The 11,944-nt window shown below is 41.2% G+C and overlaps 1 protein-coding gene across 1 annotated transcript in view; it reads left to right on the forward strand.

The window, feature by feature from the left end:
• LOC115458840 (sodium-driven chloride bicarbonate exchanger-like) overlaps positions 1 to 11,944 on the forward strand; it is a 241,773-nt gene that overhangs the window by 120,342 nt on the left and 109,487 nt on the right. The window contains exon 5 of the mRNA XM_030188666.1: positions 2,075 to 2,235. Coding sequence (XP_030044526.1) covers positions 2,075 to 2,235 — 161 coding nt within the window. The remainder of the gene's footprint in view (positions 1 to 2,074; positions 2,236 to 11,944) is intronic.

Consider the following 11,944-nt stretch of genomic DNA (forward strand, 5'->3'; position numbering starts at 1 on the left):
GGCGCCATTTTTTCAAAACAGCTGTTTGGGGGAGTGACCGCTCCCCCTGCACCCCACCTAGCTACGCCACTGCTCCTCTCCACAAAATGGATAGTGCTGCATGAATGCAGGTTGTGTAACTAATTGGGAGAACATAGGAGTCCTTTTTACGGGAAGTGCTTGCTCACTCTCAGCTTAAAATGGCATCATATGGGAGATTCTCAGGCATCCTGCGGTAAGTTCAAAATCTGCACACGCAACCCACACGCTAGAAAATATTTTAAAATTGTTGTTGCAGGGGGCTTATGTGTAGGGTGGAGTGTGGGCTTTCTGTGCTAATCAGTTATCACATCCGCATTACTGCACGAGCCCTTAGTGTCTACAAAATAGGTGTTGATAAGTGCTCCCATGGTAATTCTTTCTAATGGTCACGCGCTAATGGCAACATTAGTATATGTATATCTAACAAGAGATACTCATTTCAGGGTTTGACTTGCAAAGTCATTAAGAAGTGTAAGGAGGAAAAAAAGCCTCAAGAAGCTCCCAGCATTATTGGACAGCAGGAGCAGGACTGCTTCATCATCGGCTCAAAAAACCCCTCCTATTTTTAACACTGTAACGCCCCTTAATATAAGGCCAGAAAGAATTGTAATGTTTGCCCTCACTGTCTAATGCACAAAAGATAGTAATTTCAGCTTTTACTTAGCTTATTGTGGTGCTTCCTTTTCCACAAGTAGAGACCGTGACCTATGATGGCCAGTGTTTCATCAGCCTGCTTCAGGGTCTGTCGGTCAAAAAGTTCTGTTATGAAAAATGGTAAAAGATCAAAAACACTATATTTGACAAAGTTTCCTAACAGATCCAAACATACAGCATGAGACCTCTGCACGTATCTTAGTAGAGGAGGAAGACGGAGACCCGACAAAATGGCCCCTCTATATAGAAGCCTATGTCAGACGCTCTGTGGACACGGCAGCCAATCACAGGAATATTTTAAAGGGGTACACAATATCCTCAAAAAAAATCTTCAAAAAAATTTATATATAGAGAGAAGATTGTTTGTTTTTTTCAAAAGAAATGGCACCACTCAACCTTAGCACATGGCCATTAAGAAAATAAATAGGAAATCAACCATTTTCCAGCTGTGGTAAAAATGGCCTTAGTGCGTGGGAAAAACGTGTGTAAGGGTGGGCCACTTTTTGCTGCAGCTTAAAGGATCCATAGACATCGAAGGGCCCTGTTTACTATGCTGCACGAGCGGTGAATTAGCATTTTTGTGCGCTAAGCATTAACGCATGATAACCATATAGGCACCCATAATATTTCTATGGGTGTCTACACACCGTGCGCTAATTTTTAGCACATGATAAAAACCCTAGCGCACCTTAGAAAACAGGGCCCTAAATTTCTAAGATGACAGATATACACATATAAGTGTTGGCACTTATAAGTATATAAGTACATAAATATTGCCATACTGGGACAAACCGAAGGCCCATCAAGCCCAGCATCCTGCTTCCAACAGTGGCCAATCCAGGTCACAAGTACCTGGCAAGATCCCAAAAAAGGATAATACATTTTATGCTGCTTATCCTAGAAATAAGCAGTAGATTTTCTCGAAGACCATTTTAATAATGGTCTATGGACATTTCTTTTAGGATGCCAACCAAACCTTTCTAAAACCCTGCTAAGCTAACTGCTTTTACTATAATCTTTGGCAACGAATTCCAGAGTTTAATTACACGTTCAGTTAAGAAAAATTTTCTCCTATTCGTTTTAAATTTACCACTTTCTATGTTCTAAAAAAACAAAAATAAAACATGTAAGTGCTGACATTTAGACATGTATGTTGTCTCTATTGATGCTTTTAGACATTGACAATTGGAAAAAGGTTCCCTGCAAAAGGAATGCCAAAAGACAAGGAAGTAGGGGTGGACCAATAAAATTAAACGGTGGAACCTTGGAGTAAGAACTGATAAAAACATACAATTTATTATGATTAAAAAAGACTATAGCTTTATGTAAAACAAATGTCCAAAATATTCCAATTTGAACATGTTTTCTAAAACCTGCCTTTATATGTTTATTTGCTTAGATGGTTGAAGTTTGAGGAAGATGTGGAAGATGGAGGAGAGAGATGGAGCAAACCTTATGTGGCAACGTTGTCGCTGCACAGTTTGTTTGAGCTGAGAAGTTGTATTCTGAATGGGACAGTCCTCTTAGACATGCGAGCAAATACCTTAGAAGAAATTGCAGGTATCAAATTTCAATATTTAAAATTATAACTTCCCTCTCATGTAATGTTAAACAAAGATTATAAATGTTGCTTTCTTTTTTGAATATTTTAAATGGAAAACATATGGAGAATTATTCTTAATGGTGCGCTTTAAATTTTACAATGAATTTTTATTTATGGATTGTATTGTTTAATTTATAAAAATGCATCTACCTCTGGGTAAGAATTTTGGGGCTCCATATGTTAGTAATGTAAACATATCTATATGAGAGAAAGTGGGGAAAGATTGAATAAAGGCAGTGTATCAAATGCATTACCCATTAGGCCCATTATGATATGTTGAACTACTTAAATTTTCAGAAACATGATCTTCAGAGTTGGCTTATCATTCAGATTCTCATTATAATAAACATTTTTTATTGTGTGGTGGTTATGGTTAAAACTAACTAATTGAAAATGGCTGGGGGAGTCCAGATGGCTGCATGTACCTGAGCATGGTGTGCCGGTTCCGAGTCTGGTGAGAATGATTTGTTTTTTACTCTTTCTCTATGCCTCATACTAAATGGAAAGGGGCAGTTAAGCCCACAGCCTCTGTGGGCCGTACTTCTACTCCTGTTCAGCAGACCATTGAGCGGTATGCACAAGGGACCTCTCAGGAACTTTCTGGAGTTCAAGAGCCCGCTGCACCCCAAGAGGAAGGACTCCCTGAGAGCGTGGGCTTGGATTATTCATTCTTTCCTTCAGTTCACAAGGCCCCTCCTTGTCCAGCAAGCATGCAGGAGCGGGGACCATCGAGATTAGATGCGGAAGTCACTTCCAGAACGCTGAAGGAGGCTGCTCATTCTACTGAGAGCACAACCTTTAGCCTTATGCAACTTTTGGCTTTGGGCAGAGTGACCCTAGATGGTGTATTGAGAGTACTTTCTAAGCTGGAGGTGACATTGACTAAAACATTGTCGGATGTTTCGACTCTCGTGAGTAGGGTGGACACTTTTACCACTAATATGGACAATATTAAAGTGGAATTGTCATCACAGCTCCAGCAAGTTCAGAGGGATATACAGTGTAATCAATATGCAATTGCTACTTTGGTGAAAGATAAATTGATTATACATAGAAAAATTGAACAATTGGAAAATTTCAACAGGATATTAAACCTCCATTTTCTGAACTTTCCCAATGTGCGTGGTATGGCTCCCTTGGATACACTGAAAAAATACTTAATCGAAGTTTTGAAATTTACTCCAGATTTGATTCCTCCAATAAATAAGGTTTAGTTCCTGCCTGTTTATTCCTCTGTAAAAAGTGGTTGCAATAGTTTTCAAGGGAATCCACAATAGTTTTTAAGGGAATCCACATGGAAAAGTGTTGACTGAAAACAACGGAGTGGATATGTGAACAATTTGATGGCTTTCCTGGAGAATTCAACTTTAGAAGTGATAGAACATTCTGCGCTGCTTGTGATACTCATCTTTGAAAATGATTTGAATTCTTTTTTGAGACTTTACTTTAGCAGGTCAAAAGAGTTATTTCTGGGTCAAAAAGTTTGGATTATTTTGGACGTTACAAAGCTAACACAAGAGAGAAGGAAACCTTTTTTGGCACTAAAACAACAAGTTAGAGATCTAGGAGCTTCCTTTTTATTGAAATATCCCTGTAAATGTGTAATTCGGTATCTTGGGGTTAGATACGTCTTTTTTGCTCCCGGGCAGTTGAAATTTGTCGATGCTAAAAAAAAGGGGTTTTTTTGCCTTCAGCTTGAAATTGCAGTGTTTAGTGTAATAATGAGGGTTTAATATGTGTTAATAGACTTTCCTCTTGGGTTTTTTACCTCTAGTTTCCTTTAATTGTTAGTCCCTGCTCCCATTTATTGTGGTCTAAGAGTGAGATTACATTTTTTTCTTCTTTTGATATATTCCTGATTATGTATCTATGCTCCATGTTTCTGTAACAAGATAATGTCTTATGAGATTTTTAAATAAAATTATAAATACATTATAAAAAAAAAAGAAAACGGCTGGTAATTTTAAATGGCTGAAACTGTAATAATCTTGGAAAAGCATTATTGAAGCATACATACTCTGTAACTTTGCTGTAAAACATTCAGGCATGAAACTAAAATGTATGCAAATTAAATACCATCCTGCTTATTTGTTTATTTAAAATTCATGTACCCCACCCAATCACCATGGCTCTGAACTGTTTACAAAAAACATAAAAAAATATATTATTACAAAATACAAAAGGAAAGTAAAAAAAAAAACTACATTATACATTGAAAGCCTGAGTAAATAAGGGGCCCTTTTACTAAGGTATGGTAAAGTTTTGCAGTTAACTCTTAGGGGTCCTTTTACTGAGCTGTGGGAAAAAGGGCCCTGCACTAGCGGTGGGGGCCATTTTTTTCATGCGCCAGGGTCCTTTTTACTGCAGCAGGTAAAAAAGCCCCCAGCACACGTGGCCATGCAGTGAGAGAACTGCATGGCCATGCGGCAGGTAGCCCATTGAGGTGGAGATAAGGGCTCCCGTGCTAACCCAGCGGTAACCGAGCAGCACACGGTGATACCCGATTATAGCCATTTCTGGTTTGTTTTTCCTCAGGAAGTGGTGCGCGCTCGGGGTAGGACTACTGCCTGTGGCCACGTTGGGCCGGCAGTAGTCCAGGAAGAGCGAGCGGTAAGCCGTGTTGGGCTTAAAGCCACACTGTAAAAGGGTCCCTTAATTCTATAACCCTAGTGCCTAAATGTAAGTGCCATTTGCACACAAAGATGATAGAATGCTAGCATTTATGCCTGTGAATGTTATATTCACAAGCATAAGTCCTAGGTTTGTGCTCAGTAGTATTGTATATTGTGAACACACAAGCTGCATAGGGCAAGATTCTATAAATAGATTCAGTACTGATAAAATTCAGCGCTCAATGCTATTCTATAAAGAGTGCTTTTAGATGAGCTCAACAATGGGTTCTGAATTTGTTGCTCAACTTTGGGCGTGAGGACGTATTCCATCTGAAACCTGGTGTAAATCCTGGTGCACAAACTGAGTGTGGATCACCGCTATTCTGTAATACTGTGTGCATCTTTTGTGAATGCCCATGTCCCTCCCATGGCCATGCTCCCTTTTGAGTTGTGTGCGATCCAATTTAGGCGCCTGTTGCTATAGAAAGTAGCCAGATTGGCACCCAAATCATAATTAGTGCTAATTAAGTGCTTGTTAGCTCCAATAATTAAATCATTGGATCCCATTAACTAATTATTGTGGGCGTCCACATTTGGGCAAACTTTATAGAATCTGGGGGATAGCGTGTAAATGCAAGGAGGTATGCATGGGGGGGGGGGGGGGAGGCACATGGGAAAGATATGGGTGTGCTAAACATTTATGCACATTCACCTGGATTCTATATATGGTGCCAAAATTTCAGTGTGAATCTAAAATGTGCATAATTAAATTAGTTAATGAGCTTTAACTATGAATTAATTGGCCTTAATCAATTATTGAAGTTAATTGGTAATAATTTGGATTTGTGTGTGCATCTGCTTACATGCCAAAATCCCATAGCGTGCAGCTCGAAAGGGGGCATGGCTAGGAATGGGTACAGGTGGGACAGGGGCATTCCAAAATTGTACATTCAGTATTATAGAGTAGGGCCATTTACGTGCTAAAATATTATGAATTGGGTGCTGACAGTTACACCAGGTTTCAGCTGGCGTAAACTTAGTTACTTTCTCTTGATGTGGGCTTGAATTATTGTTCATATTTGTAAGTTGTTTATATTATATATGGATTTTTCTGTAGTGGATTGTTGCCATGAATATCATTAAAAAAATAATAAAAATACACAGCAGCTCATATTTTAAACATTGATTTCTCCCTTTAAGTGTCCTTCTTGCTACAGAATTCTTCAGTAGAGCTAGAAAAACATCCTAAATTCCAGGACAGCATCACAAGGAAATATCAAACTAATTTACTGATTTTGCTGATAAATTTATAGGAATCTAGTTTTCTAGGACAGAAGAAAAACAGATTGTTCTCAAAGCCAGAACTTTGGTACAGCTATAGCAGATGGCAGTATGTTTATGCTGTCTTGGGACAGTGCCAGCATTTAAAATCTACGCCTGTTTCCTACCGAATGTTCCTCTTTATCAAGGGTAGGTAATTTTTTGTTCCTGAGTGCCACATTGGGAACCTGATCTAATTGGTTGGCGGGAGCAAAAGAGTTCTTCCCTGCTGAGAATTGAGTGGAGATATGTCCCCAGATATTCAGAGATAAAAGGAGAGGAGTCCTTTCAGAGTTACATGTGCATGTCTGAAAAAGGTACAATTGGGGATATCACTTGTCATATTTGGGAGGAAAAAGTGACTGCTGCAGGCTGAGAGCTATCTTAATTTTGCCGCTGCAGGCAAGATGTGGTGCTTATGCTATAATTTTCCTCTCTCTACCCTACAGACATCAATTAATTATAGAACAAGTTTTCAAAACTTAAATATTACAGAGGTTTGAGTGAGACAGTGGCCATGTGCCATGTTTGTTCTTACAAGAAATGTAGCTGTTTTAGTAATTATCTCCTGTGAAGATTCTAAACACCTAGATAAATCCAAACTATCAGGGGAGGCTAACAAAATCAGCCTCCCCTTCTGGATTTACATAGTACTATAGTGAGTGACAGCAGATAAAGACCTGAATTGTCCATCCAGTCTGCTCAACAATCACATTCATTATCAATTCAAGATTTAAATCAACAATGAACATGACATTATATACTTGATCATGGTCTTTCTGGGACATAGACCATAGTAGTCTGCCCGGCTCTGTCCTTATATTCCAGCTACTGGCGTTGCCATCAAAGCCCACTTCTGCCTATCCAAATCCATGTTGTCATTTGCGGGACAAAGACCATAAAAGTCTTCGCAGCACTGTTCTCACGTTCCAAATTACTGGAGTTTCTGTAGAAGCTCTCTCCAGCCCATCCTAAACCAGATTGCTGTATGCAGAACTCAGACCGTACAAGCAAGTCCATCACTGGCCTTAGTTGATGCAGCCAGAGTTGCATCACCACTTGATATGCAAACACATATGTAACTCTTTGAATTTTGTTTTTTTATATCATTCATTTTCTAATTGGAGATCCTCTGTGTTCATTCCATTAGGGAGATACATTATATTCTGAACACGTGGAGGGGCATAATCGAACGAAAACGTCTATCTCCATGGGTGTTTATCTCCAAGAACGGGTCCGTGAAGGGGTGGACCGAACCGTATTTTGGGAAAAAATAGACGTCCATGTTTTATTCGACAATTTGTGAGCTGGGCGTTTTTGTTATTCAGCGATAATGGAAAATGAAAGCGCCCAGCTCAAAAACGAATAAATCCAAGGCATTTGTTCGTGGGAGGGGCCAGGAGTCATAGTGCACTGGTCCCCCTCACATGCCAGGACACCAACCGGACACCCTAGGGGCCACTTTTACAAAAAAAAAAAAAGGTAAAAGAGCTCCCAGGTGCATAGCACCCTTCCCTTGTGTGTTGAGCCCCCCAAATCCCCCTCAAAACCCACCACCCACAAGTCTACACCATTACTATAGCCCTAAGGGGTGAAGGGGGGCACCTACATGTGGGTACAGTGGGTTTGGGGGGGCGGTGTGGAGGGCTCCCATTTACCAGCACAAGTGTAACAGGTGGGGGGGATGGGCCTGGGTCTACCTGCCTGACGTCCACTGCACCCCCTAATAACTGCTCCAGTGACCTGCATACTGCTGCCAGGGAGGTGGGTATGACATTTGAGGGTGAACATAAAAAGTTGTGAAACGGCAAATTTTTGTGGTGGGAGGGGGTTTGTGACCACTGGGGGAGTCAGGGGAGGTCATCCCCGACTCCCTCCAGTGGTCATCTGGTCATTTAGGGCACTTTTGGGGGCCCTATTCATGGAAAAACAGGGTCCAGGAAAAGTGCCCTAAATTCTCGCTAAAAACGCATATTTGTTTTCCATTATCGGCGAAAGGCGCCTATCTCTGATCGGCCGATAACCACGCTCCAGTTCCGCCTTTGACACGCCCCCATCAACTTTGTCCGCATCCACGACGGAGTGCAGTTGAAAACGTCCAAATTCGGCTTTCGATTATACCGCTTTATTCGTTTTTGTGAGATAAACGTCTATCTCCCGATTTGGGTCGCAATATAGGCGTTTTTCTTTTTCAATTATAAGCTGGTTAGAGTATCAACTTGAGAGTATTGCAGTACATCTTTTGTAATTCCCGATTATAATGGGGATTAGTAGACTGTTGGAAAACCCCTTCCTAGATTCACTGGGTGGGTTGGAAAGGGAAAGTGTTTATGGGAAAATTGCTGAGGGAAATGCTTCTGGTTATTGAATGACAGTTGGGGAGGAGTTTGAAGTTAATAAATATTGTTGGTGGGGAGAGCATGAGGTCTTTGGTTGCCTCCATCCCCTTCAGGATCCTTGAGGAAGAGGATGTCTCCTGGGTGGGCTCAAACTAAGGCTGGACTAAGTGGAGGTTTCTGCCAGTACAAGCATTAAACATGAAGTGGAGGAGTGCTCCAGGTGGGAAGCAGGGGAACCCAGCCTGAGAGCAGGAACAGGGAAGGAGCCTGTTCGGAGCCAATGGTAATAGCCCTGAGAGGTACACCTTTGGGAGAGAGTGGATAGACAGGGAGTTCGGATCCATTGTGGAGACTGCTTAATGCACCAATGCTGTAGGCACAGCTTTAGGTTGTTCACCCAGAAAGGATAGGTAATGGACAGGAGAATTTGTAAATATGTACATACTATAGGATTTACAAAAATGGGCTGTAGAATTTACACCATGTCCTTGAGTTGGCTCCTGAATTATGTGTACAAGATATCTAGTTGGATCTAAATTGACTTATTCTACTCTGAAAGAATTTGATTGTCTCCAGAATATGTATAAAAAGATCAGGATGAACTGCCTGTTGCAGAAATTGAGTAAAGCTGCTGTTTCTTTTTACAAGAAACCTGGACAGGAGTATTTCTTTGTGTGAGAGTGAAGTTTATTTATTCCTGGACTAAAAAAGAAAAGTGAAAAAAAGAGATAAAGTGACTTAACACCCTACGGCCTACCAGTTTTATTCCAGCCTCAGCCTGAACCCAGCTCAGTGATTGAGTCAAACTTTAAAACTCTGTTTTGCGGGCCTGGTCTTGGTTGCTAACCTGTGAAGAGCTAGCTGGTGCCTGGACTGTGTGTAGTGAGGCCAGGGTTACACTTAAGATATAGCTTAATTAGCTCCAAGAGAGAGAGAGAAAGAGAGAGAGGAAGGGTTAAAGGAAAATTCAATACATGCAAATTCTTAGCACAGTCATATTCTCCATAGCTTCTAGTTCCCTATGCAAAACAGTATTATCTTTAGCTTTAGATTTGATACCTGAGACTGAATATTCATCACTGATTGCTCCTCCATAATTAATCTACTCTCCTGTTCTGCAGTGACTTGGTGAAACTGCACAACTGAGCCAATATCCCATTCAGAGACTGTTCCATTCTACTTACTATGATGACTACATCCTTCAAAGAATGCTCAGAGTCCACTTGTGCAATGGAGAATGGGCCAATTTGACCTTTAACTGGGGCAGACAATGGCAATTTCTTCTTAACTCTTCGAAAATTACAAGTAGTAGAAGTAACAGGAGAGGCTCCACCCCTGCCAATGGGATCTAGCTATTCTACTAACATAGTAGGTTGAGGGGGGTGAGGTTTTATCACCCGACAAGAGAGAGGCTTCCGGAGTAGAAACTGTTGAGCTGTTACATACTAGTCTGCTGTGTATTTTCAACCTCTGAAATTGATGATAAGGAGCTCATTGGATCCTATTTCCATATTAAAATTGTGCTTAATGGTTTTTGTATAAAAAAAATTATCAAGCAGGTTTGTGTAGTAAATGAAAAACAGTAATTCATTGTGCCATTGCTCTGTGCCATACATTAACTAAAAAAGGATTTGTTGGTTGGCACAGTTTGAATCTGTGACAGCTGAAGTTTCTTCAATTCTTGATGAATGCGTGTTTTTTTTTTTTTTGCCAGTGCATGTAGGTTACTAATGCCTGTTTTCAGCACCACATGTGAAATGTTTCATGTCACTGTGCAGTCTAGAACCAGAGGATAGAGCGGATTATATATATATATATATATATTTTTTTTTTTTTTTAATAAGTAGTCTGAACTTCTACTCCCAGGGTATTAAATGATTCTAATTATTTCAGCTGAAGCTTCTTTTTCTGTTAAATCTCTCTAAAGGAGAAAGTTATTAAGGTGCAGTAAAAGGTGATCCTTTAGTGTACCTTGATATATTACAGGATTCTGCAACCTGTGGTATCTTAAGTCCTACAGGTTGCTAAATCCTGTGGTAAAAGAATAACAGTGTGAGCCACTTCATAAACAATGCTATTCTAGTAGTCTGAGAGCATTGAGACACAAAGCTGCTCCCAAGCTAGCAGAGCAACCCACCCTCCACGCTCAAGACCTCCCCAGACCCCCAAAAGTCTCAAGCTAGGTTTCTCCCTACCTCCCTTAACAAGTATCTTTCTTCAAAGAGTCACCAGCAGTGGCAGCAATTTTGGTACACTGCAAGGGGATGCAAGAGAGGGAGAGATGATGGGTATGGGAGTGGAGGAGAGGAGGAGGAGAAAAAGAGTGAGATGTTGTATCCAGGAGCATAAAAGAATGGAAGGAAGAGAGAGGGAAACATGCTGGACCATGGAGGAGGGGGCAGAAGGGAAGAGAAAAAGGACAGGAAGATGCTAGGAAGTGGAGTAAAAGGAACTGGGAGATGTTGGGCTATGATTGTGGGGAGGGTAGAAGGATCAAGCAGATGCTTGGCTAGAGAGGTGAAAGGAGGGAGATGCTGGGAATGATAGATGGGACTTTGGGGGAGTGGAGAAGAAGCTAGATGAGACTTGGTGATTGAATGGAAGAGTGTTGGGGGTGGGCAGAGCAGAAAAATATGTAAGGGAGACTGAGTGGAAATTTGGAGGGGTAGGAGTCTGATATTGCTGCCTGGATGTCTCAGCGTCACCTGAAGCTCAACATAGCCAAAACCGAGCTTCTCATCTTTCCCCCTAAACCTACCTCCCCTCTCCCCCTTTCTCTATTTCAGTGGATGGCACTCTCATTCTCCCTGTCTCATCTGCTCGTAACCTTGGGGTCATCTTTGACTCCTCTCTCTCTCTCCTTCTCTGCTCACATTCAACAGATTGCTAAAACATGTCGTTTCTTTCTCTACAACATTGGCAAAATCCATCCCTTCATCTCTGAGCACTCTACCAGAACCCTTATCCACACTCTTATCACCTCTCGTCTTGATTATTGTAACCTACTACTCACCGGCCTCCCTCTTAGCCATCTCTCTCCTCTTCAATCAATCCAAACCTCTGCTGCATGACTCATTTTCCGCAAAAGTCGCTATGCCCGTATTAGCCCTCTCCTTAAGTCACTTCACTGGCTCCCTATCTGTTTCTGTATTCTATTCAAACTTCTCCTATTGACCTATAAGTGCATTCACTCTGCCATTCCCCAGTACCTCTCCACTCTTGCCTCCCCCTACGTTCCCCCTCGAGTACTCCGTTCTGTAGATAAATCTCTCTTACCCATCCCTTTCTCCTCTACTGCTAATTCAAGGCTCCATTCCTTTTGTCTCGCTGCACATCACGTCTGGAATAGACTTCCCGAGTCTGTACGTCTAGCCCCGTCTTTAGCTGTTTTCAAG

Source organism: Microcaecilia unicolor, unplaced genomic scaffold (assembly GCF_901765095.1).
Source record: "Microcaecilia unicolor unplaced genomic scaffold, aMicUni1.1, whole genome shotgun sequence".
NCBI lineage: Eukaryota > Metazoa > Chordata > Amphibia > Gymnophiona > Siphonopidae > Microcaecilia > Microcaecilia unicolor.